Source organism: Malaya genurostris, chromosome 3 (assembly GCF_030247185.1).
Source record: "Malaya genurostris strain Urasoe2022 chromosome 3, Malgen_1.1, whole genome shotgun sequence".
NCBI lineage: Eukaryota > Metazoa > Arthropoda > Insecta > Diptera > Culicidae > Malaya > Malaya genurostris.
In genome coordinates, this window is record NC_080572.1 from 174,530,048 (window position 1) to 174,545,588 (window position 15,541).

At 37.1% G+C, this 15,541-nt stretch overlaps 2 protein-coding genes across 3 annotated transcripts; both read left to right on the forward strand.

Annotated features, from left to right (window-relative positions):
* Positions 1-3,208: 3,208 nt before the first annotated feature.
* LOC131436317 (rho GTPase-activating protein gacK-like) lies at positions 3,209-4,014 on the forward strand. 2 transcript variants are annotated; one of them, XM_058604980.1, is made up of 2 exons: positions 3,209-3,312; positions 3,380-4,014. In XM_058604980.1, exons 1-2 carry the CDS (start codon positions 3,235-3,237, stop codon positions 3,920-3,922), a joined length of 621 nt encoding a protein of 206 aa, XP_058460963.1. In that variant the 5' UTR covers positions 3,209-3,234; the 3' UTR covers positions 3,923-4,014. The 2 variants fall into 2 exon arrangements, with proteins under 2 accessions (XP_058460963.1, XP_058460964.1); XM_058604981.1 differs by having other exon boundaries at positions 3,277-3,312; positions 3,377-4,014.
* A 9,671-nt stretch (positions 4,015-13,685) lies between these two features.
* On the forward strand, positions 13,686-15,055 carry LOC131438706 (uncharacterized). Its single transcript, XM_058608895.1, has 2 exons — positions 13,686-13,811; positions 13,872-15,055. The coding sequence occupies exons 1-2, from the start codon at positions 13,800-13,802 to the stop codon at positions 14,655-14,657; spliced, it is 798 nt and encodes a 265-aa protein (XP_058464878.1). The 5' UTR covers positions 13,686-13,799; the 3' UTR covers positions 14,658-15,055.
* The last annotated feature ends 486 nt before the right edge of the window (positions 15,056-15,541 follow it).

The window sequence follows — 15,541 nt, forward strand, 5'->3', positions numbered from 1 at the left end:
GAGAACTTCGCTGATATATACAAACAATTTGACTTCCAACTTCTTTGTTAGCGACACTTGCTATCCTTTTAGTTGTTATAAATATCTGTGTCTGTCGAAAAATGTTTTTTTTTTATTTAAAAGATGTTTTTATTCAGGCCTATTTGCGTACAAGCTTTACGTGGCCGAATCAGCCGATTTTTTAAATAAACAATTTTTTGAAGTGGATCTCGTTGTCACTCTTTTTCTAGGAGGAGAAGAGCTTCCATTTCCCTCCTGCGAGGGTTGAGGGGCACTTTGTTCGTGGCTCGTCTCGTCCTCCATTGCCGCATCGGTGGTTTTGTTGTTGATTTCCGTCTTCTTTTCGTTTTCCTTGTTGTTCGCAGTCTTGAGCTCGTTGCTAGTTGCTGTAGGAGCGCCTTGTTGTACATTGGTTGCAGTTGTTGGTTGGTTTGATGGTGAAACAGGAGTACTACGCTCACTAGTTTTCGTTGTTGAACGGTTAACCTTGTCTTTGGTTGAAGATGTTCTTTTCGCAGTTTCTGTGCAAGGTTTACCGTAGTGTGCAGGTTGTTCACAAAACTGACATGTAACCAGCTGATTTTCATAGGTAATCAGCGTTTTACACGGATGTGTCCCACCTTGACCACAAATGATATATGATGGAATTGCCTTACGTAGTTGCATACGTACCACTCGCACGCCATTCCGGATGCCGGGGAAAAAATTCCGCCATACTTCTCTTTCGATGGAAAGAACTTCACCGTATTGCGACATAATTTCCCGAACGCACTGATCGCTGGACTGCGGGGGGAGGTCATGCACGCGTACTTGTATGGCGTTGTCCACCATGTGCACAGGAATTTTGTATTTAATGTTGTCACACTCAACGCTGTGCACCTCGTTGTTAACCGAAGCGAATGCAATTGCATCGCTTTCACGTTTAAACATAATGTACACACAGTTAGACGCCTTGTTGAATTGAATCTCAGTTACATTATTAGCGTCTAGATGCGTTCGTTCTTTAAGTAAGATTTCAATTTCATTTGCTGCTGGTCTAACTTTGCAACGCTTGAAATCTATACAAATTGAATTTGGCCTTGTTGCCCAAGTTTCAGGTTTTGTTAAATCGTATTTGCCCATTTCGTGCACTCTATTGTTCACTACACTGTATTGTCTTTGTTTCTGTTGTCTCGACCGTAAACGATTTGCGGCTAGGGATGTCGTAATATCGATCGATCAATCGAGTAATCGATTAATAACCTAGATAATCGAGTAATATTTAATCGATTAGCCTAAAACTAATATTCGATTATTGAGCTAATCGAATAATTTAAAAAATCTCATAGTAATAATCGAATGAATAATTTAGTAATCGATTAATAACCCAGATAATCGAATAAATTTCAATCGATTAGTTTCAAAATTATACTCGATTATTAAATAATCGAGTAATTCGAAATTTCCGACATCCCGACTTTGTTGGCTGAGATGCGAGCACGAACTGAGTCGAAAAATGTTGATTGTTCGAAAACAATCCCCTTAGATGATACCCTTACTTTATCCAACCCTTCCCACTCCCCCCTTAAAAATGCTCTTAGGATCATCTGAAGTGCAAATAACATCTGTACTTAGCAAGAAGTATTGTTTTATGGAAAATTCTTTCAACTTCACATTAAATTTCATTTTTCATTAACTTGCGAAATTTAACATCTATCGCGATAACCTAGGTTTTTTTTTTTTTAGATCATTCATATTGACACTAGTGAAAAGTTATAAGTCAAATATACAAATTATATAATAAAACGCAGAAATTGACTGAATTACATGTAATTTCGTGAAAATATTTGATTTCTTTGAAGTGAAAATTCGAATAACTTACCACTAGTGTCAATATGAATGATTTTAAATAAATAAAACGTAGACTATTGCGGTAGATGTTAAGTTTCTCAACAATTGTTACAATGTCATATATGTCATTTAACTGTACTTGCTTCAACATTTTCAATTTTTACAATTGATCAATGTTAAAATCTAATTCAGTCTTAGTCTACAATAATTTAAAAAATCCACTGTTTTTGAGGCTTAGTAGTCGGAATATTAAGGAATGGAAAATTGCTCAAGTCGGAGCGAGTTCCGCTGCGGTTGTGGTTGAAAAACTTGCTGCTCTGAAACTATTAATCTTTCCATTTTTAAACTTTGCTAGAATTGGGTTAAACACCTAAGACTACTATTTTCAAAAAAAAAGAAAACAAAACTTTTTTCATTAATTAAACAAGGTTCACTTATTTAAAAGCTAGAGAAAAGACGCACATTTCATGTCTTGGACAAATTTTTGTATCTTTATTATATTTTTCAGTATAGGCTGTTGAAAAAAAGCTCTTTCGTGTGAACGCGGAATTTCAACAAATCATTTTTCGAAAATTCCACGTATCATATTGAAATAAAAAAATACGAATATTTTTGAGTTCTAAACGTGTTACGGAAGCTAATATGGATTTCTACGGACTCTGCAACCAGCAGAAATTTTTTTATAAGACTAAGAAACTAAAGAGTTTATGACTGCAATTGTTGATTGTTATTTTTCTAAAACTGTTATATATGGAATCAGTTCTCAGTAGTTTTTGTAAACAAATAATTGTTGTGGATTATAATAATCTTTCCATGTGAAAGAGTTCAACCATTAAGATTAACCGCAATATACGTTTATTTGCCAATAAAATTAATACCGTTATACTAATGTTGAACTGAAAAGCTGAATCACCCATGGTTTAAACAAGAAAGGAGTATTGAAAAAACATGTCCTCAGGTGTTATATAAATTTCAGTATAATTTTGAAGTTACAGGGAGTAAACATTATGTCGAATTTATCATAATGTTCTACGAAAACATTATTTTTGTGAGTCGTTCCAGATTGCACATTCACGGAAAATCAACGTCATGATGTAAACATGTAGCGTGTATCAAATCATGCTAAGCTATGAAACACCTTGCGATAAAGTTGCATCAGTATGTTTCATGAACTTTTTGTTTATTCAATACATTTCAATAAGTAACTGAAGAAAAAAAAATTGATGCAGATTCTGAAGATTCCAAAGCATATGGATATTAATGAAGTTATGTTACATACTCTGCGAACAATCCCTTTTTCACGAAAACACAAATCGATTGTTGGTTGAAATGCCCAACGTTAACATCCTAATTACCAATTGTTTACTTTCCGCAAACTGGTTATTCTCTGATTTTCCTATATAAATGCCGAACAAACCTCATCCGGATACAGTTATTCAGCAACTATCGAACAACTACATCGCATTAAAAATGAAACTATTTGTATGAATCGCGAAACTATTTGTTTTTAAATGTTAATTCTAATTCCATATATTTTTTCTAAAAGCAGATCTGTTTACTCGTAACTACATCCTGTGCGTTTGCTCTGCCAGTAGATCAGCAGACGTCGACACAAACTAGTACTTCAACAATCAGGAACTTTGGAGATCGTTTGCAACCCAAAACCAGTGATGATAAACCGTTGATTACTCAACAAAATCCAGCTCAATGGGTTAGTCAAACTTCAACCAGTGACAAACAGATCAAAACAGAGACCGCTACATTGAATTTGAACAACCAGGATACTGATACTAGCACCAATAGTCAAACAAACAACAAAAACACTCAAAAACGAGATACACAGAGTTCATCGGTTCAGCCAGCATCCGCCGTAAGTCCTGCCTCTGTTACAAATGTAAACAACAAGCCACCGACAAGTAGTGTCTCTACTTCAACTAAACAGACACAAACGGTTCGACGTGCTGCAAAAAATCCGGCAACTACTTCGGCTGTTCAACAAAACAACAACGACAACAAATATCAACCTGCTCCACTTTCTAACAATCAACCTTCCAAAGCAGTTCCAGCTGTGCAGCCAGTAAAAGCCAACTGAACAAATCTTCGAAATGATTATTTGAACTGAAAAATAGAAGAGGTTATCTTATATTTTTTTTCTTTAATAAAGTTACTCAATTAGCAAAACAATTATTATTTGTTTAAAGTTGTTCATACAAAACGAAATTTTTCATGTTTTTCCATGTCATATCAGAAACTTATCATAAAATAGCGATTTGCTTTGGCCTTGTTAAGGCTTAGAGCCGTCTTCAGCATTTTTATGAATTTTTTGTTGTAATATAAACGGAATTAAAATGGTGAAGAATTAAAATGGGTTTTCAGACACAAGTAATCACTTCTCATATCTCTTGTATACATGATATGGTTATTACCATTAGGACATAATTTGCTTCCGCAATTCTGTGATATTCTGTATAGGGAAAATTATAAACCTACTTCTAAACGAGGGAGAGGAACTTATAAACTAACTCAAGACGCCCCTTTAGCCCCCCTCTAGATACGCCAGTGCCCCTTTCGCCCCCCTCTAGATACGCCACTACTTTCCATGTCCATTTGCAGAGCACAGCAGTCCACTAGAGTAGTGATGACGCGATAAATTTTTAGATCATCAGCGTACATGGTTTTAAAAGATGTTAGTCTATCACTAGATCTTTGATAAATAGCACAAATAGTAGAGGCCCAAGATGACTTCCTTGGGGTACTCCAGATGTGATAATGAAACCGCTCGAAAACGAAGAATCAAGTCGAACAGATGCATTACGATTTTTAAGATATGAAAAAATCCAAGCGGTTGGCCAGTTTGGAAAGCCATTTCGTTTCAATTTCTCAACAGCAAGTAGATGTGGTACGCAGTCAAAAGCTTTCGAAAAGTCAACATATATCGCGTCGATCTATTGTCGTTTTTCCATTTTGCTAACATGCGTCGACTCATAGCTCATCGAATTCGTTGTGTCCGACCGTTATTTGATACAACCGTGTTGGGCCGATGAGATTACGTTGTTAACTGCTGGATACAGAATCCCTAGTAGCATACTTTCAAAAATTTTGGGAAGGCAACTCTGGATTGAAATTCCTCTGTAATTTATGACATCATGAACGTTTCCGTTTTTGTGACTTGGTAAAGTTAGAGCCTTCTTCCACTGAGTCGGAAAAGTATTCTCAACATTGTTTGACGATCTACGGTTTGAGTCCATCCGGTCCGGCTCCCTCTGTACTGTCGAGAATACAAAGACAATACAATTTGACGGACGGAATGTTATTTGGGTTTATTCTACACTGAAAATAATTTCAACTAAAGAATATTAGAAATTTCATTGCAAGATTTTTTTCAGTGTCGGAAAATAACCATCGATCTGTCAAAAATCAAATTAACCGCTCGAGTGTCAGATTTTTACCAAAAGTTAAAATTAACCGCGAAACGGTTCACAGCCTTAGCACACTTTGAAAGAAAGACGCGAATAGTTTTTAGTCCTTGGCTGACGACGAGTATTGTCCCTGATGGTTGACACATTCTTGAAATCCACGGCTAGTTGTTTTATTACGCATCGAAATTCCAAAATAGCTTGGGATCATCCGTCAGACAGTTCTCAATACGAGATATGTATGAATGGAATGGACTAAAAATTGGAAAAGTGCCCTTAGTTTGGAAAATCTATTTAAGTTTTCTTTAATTTTTTTGCAAGAACTGTACAAAAACATTCGAATGTAAAAATCGGACAAGCGGGTTCTTCCATTACAAATGTTTTTATCCTGTTTTTGCCGACTGTCACTGTGTAAAGTTTCCTGCGCATTTCACACAAGCACTGTATGTATTGGAAAAAAGTACACCCACTCCTCACTAGCAACGCTCTCAGTGTCTCTGTACAGTGGAAAATCTATGAGCAAATTCAGCAGCTGCAAGATTCATATGGGTGGTCTATAATATACACGCTTAAAAATAGTTACTCAAAAATGAGTAAGATCTCACTCATCTACAGAAAAAGTGGAACAACTCTAATTTAGAGTAACTCCGAAGTTACTCAAATTTGAGTTCTTCCACTGGAAACGATATTTGGGTAAAATCTACTCATTTACTGAGTAATACTTTATTCATACATGTACAAAAACAGAGTAACTATCACTCAAATTTTGTGTGAAATTTTATTTCACATATACCAAATTTGCAAAAAAATTACTCCTTTTCTGAGTGTATTGTATTAAAATGTTAAATAATTGAACTCAATACTATATCAAGTGGTGGTCGCTTGGAGTAGTGTGTTATGCTCAGGCACCAATCATACACTTATTCCTCATAAATGACATTTGAGCATATTCGTTTCCATTTTAAAGCACAACACGAAGCTGATCATTCCGGTTTTTGCAGACACAACACCGTTTGTTTTGATCGACTCACCCTCGAAATACGCGTCTCACTAACAAAAAATACAACCTGTTGCTACAAATGGTTATTGCAACTTTTAGACTTATCGCGAATGCGAATAGTAACTATAAAACGAGATTTTGCGTTAAACTCAAATTTAGAGTAGGAGTTACTCAATATCATTGATGATAACTACTCAATTTTTGACGTTTCCATGTATCATTTGAAAATGAGTAACTAGTACTCAAACTTTGAGTAACTTTTTCTAAGCGTGTAACTGAAATTAAAACAAACGTTTCCCCAGCAAGCCGTTTTAGTTTTATTTATTCGAACAGTTCTACTGTCAAATTTAAAACTGGTATATGTTGCCGTTCTATTTTTTTTCTATAATTGAAACACAGATAAAACGCTACTGGGGCTGCCAGTTTATTTTGTTATAAATTATAAATTTAAATTTTAATACTCATAAATTATGCATCTAGAACTAGAACACTCCTGAACATGCCCTAAGTTTACTTCATTTATGGTTTTGACCCAAATTTCCAGAACCGAGACTCGCGGCTGGCTGTAACCGAAGTCGATTCATTTGGCCATCATTTAAAAACAAAATCAACATAAAGTTCTTTAGAATTACCCGGGTTTTATTTATTTTTAATTTTTTTTTCTGCGCGTGTGTTAAAGTATTTTGCCGAGTGAACACGCTTCAAAGACTTAGCGAGCGCGAATGAATTCAAAGAACTATGTTTTCGAAAATATTCGAAGTTTGACTTTGAAACTTTGCAATTATGTTCTCACATAATATATCTATCGATTATATTTGAAACCCGTTTTCCCTTTCATGCCAACTGCATAAAGTTCTACACCAATAAGTTTTTTGCGAAGCGGCATGATATCAAATCTTTATAAAATGAAGAAGTTTTATTACGTTGTATTAAAGTCAGCAAAATGCTCTGTTTGATACATTTTTTCGATGATGAAGGCGAAACACAAAAAAATCTTTGCTTGCCACAAAGAACAGTTCGGCTGAAAAGTTCGTATCGTTTAATAGAAACACACATTTTTTTGCCAAAATTCGTTTTTATTATTCAACATAATTGCCATCAGAGGCGATACAGCGATTATAGCGATCTTCCAACTTTTCGATACCATTTTTGTAGTACGATTTGTCCTTTGCCTCAAAATAGGCCTCAGTTTCAGCGATTACCTCTTCATTGCTTCTAAATTTTTTACCAGCGAGCATTCTCTTGAGGTCTGAGAACAGGAAAAAGTCACTGGGGGCCAAATCTGGAGAATACGGTGGATGAGGGAGCAATTTGAAGCCCAATTCGTTCAATTTCAGCATGGTTTTCATCGACTTGTGACACGGTGCATTGTCTTGATGAAACAAAACTTTTTTCTTCTTCAAATGAGGCCGTTTTTTTTAAATTTCGTCCTTCAAACGCTCTAATAACGCTATATAATAGTCACTGTTGATGGTTTTTCCCTTTTCAAGGTAGTCGATGAAAATTATACCATGCGAATCCCAAAATACAGACGCCATAACCTTACCGGCCGATTGTTGAGTCTTTCCACGCTTTGGGTTCGGTTCATCGCGTGCAGTCCACTCAGCTGACTGTCGATTGGACTCCGGAGTGAAGTGATGGAGCCATGTTTCGTCCATTGTTATATATCGACGAAAAAAATCGGTTTTATTTCGATATAACAGCTCCAAACACTGCTCAGAATCATCAATTCGTTGTTGTTTTTGATCGATTGTGAGCTCACGCGGCACCCATTTTGCACAAAGCTTTCTCATATCCAAATATTCGTGAATAATATGTCCAACAAGTTCCTTTGATATCATTAGGGTGTCAGCATTTTCGATCAACTTCACTTTACGGTCATTGAAAATCATTTTGTGGATTTTTTTCACGTTTTCATCGGTAACAGACTCTTTTGGACGTCCACTGCGTTCATCGTCTTCGGTGCTCATATGATCAGTACGAAATTTTGCAAACCACTTACGAATTGTTGCTTCGCCCGGGCAGAGTCTGGATAACACTCATTAAGCCATTTTTTGGTATCGGCGGCACTTTTTTTCATCAAAAAGTAGTGTTTCATCAACACACGAAATTCCTTTTTTTCCATTTTTTTCACAATAACAAAAGTAGCTTCACTCAAAATGCAATATCTCACAAACTAATAATCAGACAGCTGTCAAATTTATGCACGTATCTTTTGAAGGTTGGTACTAACTGAAAATGGTATGGATTTAATTCTAGTGGCGCCCTCTCATAGAAACGATACGAACTTTTCAGCCGATCTGTTACATATTACCTCATTTAGGGGTTAGCCAAATTTTGTGGTAGGGCACATAACCGTTTTCATTATTTTTACGTTTCGTCTTTGACTCATCAGTGCAGAGCAGTTCAAATTGAACTGCTTAGTGCTAAACTCGGCAGTTCAATTTGAACCGCTAAGCAGACGTAAAGTTTCTGCTTCTTACAGAATATTACCTGCCAAATAATGTACTTTGATTTCTACTTCGAGAGTATCTTCGTCTTAAAATGGTTATCTATTTCAAACTTGTCCGTTACTGTTCTATACACTTGATCTGACAAATATTTGAAGTTAAATTTGATTTAATTTTCATAATCAATACCGATATGTATAACAAAAGTTTCGTATGAAGTTTTCGGTAGTAAGTTTGGGCTACCCTTTGAGCACACGTGATTACAGATTATAGTTCTTCATTCAATTCTCAAAATTACATTAAAAACAAAAACTTGAATAATACTATAACAAAATACTTTTGAATCATTCAGTCTAATCAATAATGCTTTTTAGCGTTTGCTATCATGTGTAACACTGTTAGAACAATAACGGTGAATCATGGTTTGACACCATTTTTAACCGGTTTACAGAAAGATCCCCAGAGGCTTCATGCTTGTTCAAACATCGAAAGCTATACCATAATAACAGATGACACATTTCTTCTGTAAATATGTGCTTGCCAAATTTTCAATTTGTGCAATTAACACCTATTATCGTGCGAAGGTCTTCTTTTTCGTGGTCAGAAATTCGAGACATACGATAACGAATATTTCGTCATTAAACATTGCAGTATCGAGTTCAGTAATCTGTTCTCAGTTTTTAATGTAACTGTTATGTAACGACAGTAGAGAAACTTATTACAAGGGTACTATATTACAGGGACATATGTTGCTCTCATGAATAGTTTATATCATTCAGCTTGTATTTTTGGACATCGGCTTAAAAAAGGTTCAAAATAATTGTTTTGTTTGAAATACATGTGAATGCTTTGAAAGAAACAGTTACCTATATTTTTAGCTGCTGTATATGTCATTCGGATTGTAATTGTTGAAGTTAGTGCTGGTATAACGAAAGTAAGACATTCAGTCGTACTGAAAAAGCATGGTTCGAAAATTCCGACCCCCTATTTTTTCTTGAGCTTGAGCGACCACCTGAGTTAAATTATCTCATGTCTATTTGCATTTCTAGTGATAGCTACGTGGTGTCTTCAATATCAGGTCAAATATATAAGATAAATAAGTTTCTATATGACTTCTATAAATTATACGACGCATACGATTCATTTGACGAATCTAATAAATACAAATGAGACTTTTGTTTCAGTGATCCGTTACTGATCGGAATTAGCAAGAATTGTACAGCAAAGATGGTTGGTAAGCTACCGGACAATGCGTAATTCAGGTTCTTAGCCTCTTGTCCAGTAACTCCTATCCCTACCACTCCGCGGGGCCGGCTGGGGTACGAGTAACCATAGGAAAGACCTTGGTCGTATACTGACAGAGAAGGGGGGCTTGCCTTTTCTTTACACAGAGCGAGCCTACCCGAGCGTCTGTTCCCCATGTTGGGGGGGCTCGAAACAGCGTCTGTTCTCCATGTTAGGAGCGGCTGATTACCGTCCTTGTGTCAGTGTGGGATTCTAAACAGTGCTGACACGATGACCCTCGGGTGAGATATGAGGTTGGTGCAGGCCTAACATGCCGCCCGGAAAAACCATGTTACCCACAATCAAGGAAGGAATACGACTAGGAACAAAGGACTACGATTGGAAGCTTGGCATGTGGAACTGCAATTCGCTTGGCTTCCCAGGACGACCGAATGCTGCAAGATGAGCTTCAAATCCGCGGCTTTGATGAAGGTGTGAAAAAGTGGGCATCGAGCGGTTAACTTCTACCAAAGCTGTGGCACAACAAGCGTTCTCGAAACGGGAGCTGTAGTGTTGGGCAAGATGCGCCAGCACGTGATTGGGTGGCAGCCAATCAGTGATAGGATGTGCGTATTGAAGATCAAGGCCCGTTTCTTCAACGTGCACGTGATCTGTTGGAGATAAGTGAGGAGATCGGCAAACTGAGGCACAACAAAACCGTGGGCAATGACCAGATACCAGGCGAGCTGCTCAGACATGGAGGTGAGGCACTGGCTAGAGCGCTGCACTGGATGATTTCTAAGATTTGGGAGTAGATTCTACCGCAGGAATGGATGGAAGGAGTGGTATGTCCCATCTACAAAAAGGGTGATAAGCTAGATTGTTGCAATTACCGCACAATCACACTTATTATATTTCTCCTGAATATAATCTGGATCCAAATGTTTTCTAAATGAAATTGATTGCTGCAGTATAAACGAATGAAGAGCATTTAAACACAATAGTTATTATTATAATACTACATAATCTGCCTGTCACTTAGGAAAAAAATATTAATTTTTTTACTTTAAATCTGAAGTTTGATGGTAACCTCTCCTATCGGAGTTAGGTGATCAAATATTTACAGGTGATCAAACAAACAAGTTTCCTACTATTTATTAAATATACCGATCTATGCTATCTCTGTTATTAACACTGCACTGTAATATTAACGGATTTTCGCGATTGTTGATTTCTATCATTCAATTAAAAATCTTGAAATACAACCAATCACATGAAAGATGAAAAACTAGCAAATAAAACTTTTCTCAGGAGTTAGATAGATCATTTTGTCGTAAAGTTATGAGAAAATATGTTGGAAAAAATTGTTTGTTGAATGATGAGATAACTAAGTAAAATAGAGCGAGCAGATGTAAAACGTAAAATCTGGTAACTGAAGGAAATAGGAAAGTCCTACATTTATAAGCTTTTACGACATGAAAAAAAAGCAACCTTGAGTGGATCTATTATAAGTCAAGTTGTTTCGCGCCTGATTCAATACGGCTTCTAGGCTGTTTCTGGCAAGAGGAAGACAATAGGTTGTAGAATAAACTTACCTACGGAATAATAGTAGCGGCTTACTTCCAAATTGTCGGTAATATAAAGGCTTTTGAGGTAGCACGAGAGCTGAGAAACATTGGAAAGTCAAGATGGGACAACCGATCAGGATGGGACCACCCTTCCCTATACCAGGTTTACCGGTGTCGAATTTGGTACCAGAAAATTATGATTTACAGAAAGCATTAATTTTTTGTTTTAATTTTAAAGACATTCACTCTTCGGGCCAGAAACACTTTCTGATCCTATGTGCGGGGTTGGGAATCGAAACCAGGTGGGCTGCGTGAAAGGCATCGATTTACCCATCACGCTATACCCTTCCCCTATTGAGATATATGGTGATCATGCTCTATCGGAAGCAACATACAAAAGAAAGAGACAACCCCTATTCAGGATAATACAATTGTCAATTAAGGGTAAAAACCATTTCATCTTTTGTATAGTTTTTGTATAGATAGTTTCTTGAGTTTCTGGAGGGTTTGCACGCCTCAGTCTACAACCCCCCCCCCCCCCCCCCCCTCACCTTTCCCTGTACACGTACACTAAAACTATATATTAATTTTAATATTGCATTGTGGATTTACACTTAAACAGAAAATTAACCCTCTAAGTCTATCCTTTAAAAACATCACATGAAATGGAAAAAATCAAAACATTCAAAGACACAGTCAGTCACGTACCCAGAGGGGGGACCCGAGGAACCCTGGTCCATCCCGAAATCAAAAACAAAACAAATATTTTTTTATACGAAGCGAACAGTTGCAAAACTAAACAGTATTTATTTTAAAATCGGGGCAAAATAAACAACAAAAGTAATAAAATTGTACTGGATGACCGGAAAGAGAAAGTGCACGAGCTTGCCATAATTGGACAAGGTTCTGCAGAAGAGAAATATATGATGCCGCTGGATTCGGTACATACTTATTTATAACCAAAAAGACGAACGCAAGCGCACTTCGAGTACATGTTTGGCTGGTTCCAATATTAAACGCCAGAGAACAGGATGATTACCCGACAATGGACTGAAGTCGTGCTTCGAAGCGGCACGAGTGCTTGGAAGGAAGACTCAATGGGTCGGAAAGATCATGATGCCAGTTTTCTGGGATTGTCATAGTATATTTTTGAAGTATACACTCTTACCAGCCGCTGCCTAATTTTGGGTCAAAATCTACCCAAAAAATCAAAAAATCTCCCCAAATTTGGGTAACGAGTGATGAGATCAAAATTTAGATAAATGTAAGTTAAGTACTAGAGCTATGCCATAACAAAGCACGCTACCCTTTTTGACCGATCAACTCAAAGTTTGAGTAGATAACGACCTAGTTTTGGATAGCTATAGAATAGCTCGACAATGTGTGATTTCTCCTAAAAAATGGGTAGAAATGATTTTCATTGTACTTTAATGCAAGTATTAGCGTGCATTAATGAAGCGATGAAAGACTGAAATCGCTATGAAAGGGCCTTACATGGAACACATGAGCATCGTTGGTTGAAATCTTTGGCTTACTCGAACTATTATCTGTTCCCAAACCTGAAGTCATCTCTGAGAAATCGATGTGAGTTTCATTATGAAATTTTAAACCGCTAGTTACGGAACATGAAATCGAAACATGTATAGCTAAAGTAAGTTTGTATGATGATATGTTTCAATGATGATAGTTCCAGTAGAAAAGTTAAAAGTGTCTTGTATTATGTACACAAGAAATATTTAGTAACATTTTTTTTTATCTGCGGGCCCCTCCCGAAACGAAATCCTGGGTACGTACCTAACTATTACACATTCTCCTTATGAGCTCGTTTTGCCCATAGTCAGTACGCTGAAAGTCAAATCAAAAGCTCCGCGATGAGAGAATATTAGGAGCATAAATTTGTCCCATCAATATTTTTTGTATTTTATTTATGCTATAAATAATGAATGGAAAATATGATGCCTCTTGAGTGAGCAAGGATCTTTCGGTATTAAGAGTGTGAAGTCCTTGCCCGGTTGACACTGACCGAATGTAACAAAATCATTTGCATTTAAATTTCGACAACTGATACGTACTGGCTCTTGGTTTCCGAGAAAGACGTTGTCAAACAACCCATCTATGATGATAATGTTTGTTGTTGGCCGCGGTGGACAATGTGTGAATTAGTAAGATATATATTTGCTGGGATAAAAAAATCCCTTCCATTTAGTTGCAAATAACACAAAGTGTGAGAATTTTATCACATTATAAATATAATCGGAATCGCACGAGCTATATTCATTTAGTATCTAACCTCGTATGACATTAGAAGGAAATGTTTCAAGCCGTAAGTTATCCGATTAATCGCAAAACCCCTCATGCTTATATGTTTCCTTTTCTGTGACAGGCTATAATAATTGTTCTGGCAATAGGCAGCATAGGCTGCATTCCTATTGAGTCATCATCTAGCAATGTCGGACTAGATCGGCCTTCTCCCATCAACCCGGAAGTTGTCAGTGATCCTAAACCAAAGGAAACCTTGGTGAGTGCCTCAGAAAAGCCAAAATCGGGGGAGAGCTGGTTACAAAAAATTCCTGCAAAGGGAGACAAGCTAAGTACCGAGCTGGATCAAGCTGAACCTAGCATATCGCAAGAACCAAAAGCAAAACGTCAAATTGATCAACCGGAGGCTCCCATCTCCAAACCAGCATTCAAACGAGACCAGCAAATAACCACAACGACAAGTAGTCCAAAGCGTTTGAGCACAACTACAGCTGAACCGGTGTCTCTAAAGACACCGATTGTCCACACATCCGGTGCTAAAACAAAACGAAGTGCAGATGATGGTTCATCTACCAGCACTAACAGCACTCGCCCAACCAGCACTCGAGCACCGCTCATCAGTAGTGACAACAGTGACAATGATAACAGCGGTCCACATTTCGTACGACCGGTTCCAGTGGAACAGATTCTGAAAAATATTCACGAGGGTAGTCGAGCCCATCAACCATCACCAATTGTGTTGCATCACGACGAAAATAAAACTGAAGCAACGAATGTAGCTAGTGATACTACAGGCAGTAGTAGTGACAAAAAAGTATACCATAAAGCAGCTAGTAAGAAATCGGAATCTGAAGAACACGAGCAGGAGCACGATGACGAGGACTCATCAGAGGAAAAGAAAGTTCAATGAGAATAGAACTTTCAATTAGTGAGACAGACTGTTGTGATACGAACCAACGTATTACGGTTGATGAAAGATTGTAGCAGAGAGCAGACCGACACGTTCAATAAATGAAAAACTATGTCTATAGTTCCACAAATGGGCCTAACTGCAAACGAGAGCCCCTCTTAGTTTACTTTTTCTTTTGATAATTACGGAGTCGTTCCCGAAATCTTTGGAAAGTTTCCAATATAAATCTAAAGCTTGTAGATTTAACTGGAAAGTTATTCGAAGAGTAAGACGTCAAATATAAAATAAATTCGGTAAATCGTGAAAGCAAAACTAACAAAGAAAAACTGTCATTTTCAGTTAGGACCTTTTGTTTTTGAACTATAGATATGTTGTTTTCACAAGCATCTTTTTTTAAATGAATTATTCTTTGCAATATTGTTAAAACTTAGATTGGGTATTTGGTAACAAGTGGCGATGTTTCTGTTCTATTATATACCTGGTTTAGTTATTTCCGTTAGGACATCATTTGATTCTGTCGTTCTGTGATTTTTTTCGTAGGGAAAATTGTGAACCTACTTGTATTTGAATTTTCGCTAGCATACAACTTGCATACTTGGTGTAGTGACGCCATTCTCATAAACGTATACTATGAACGTATTGTCCCCTTCAAACACAAACAACAGACATCCCAGTAGAGATGTCAATGTGTGTAAGAAATTTAACGGTTGTTTTAAAACGCAATCACCAAGTAGCAATTCTCTTGTAGAGGCGCTTCGAGTAGCCCAGCAATCCATTATGGGCTCTTGCGTTCGAGCTTTTATACAATGGTCATTCATGCGTGCACTTGTATGCTTTACACAGCTTTGTTTTTTGCCTTTCTCATATAGAAAGGTTATGCAATC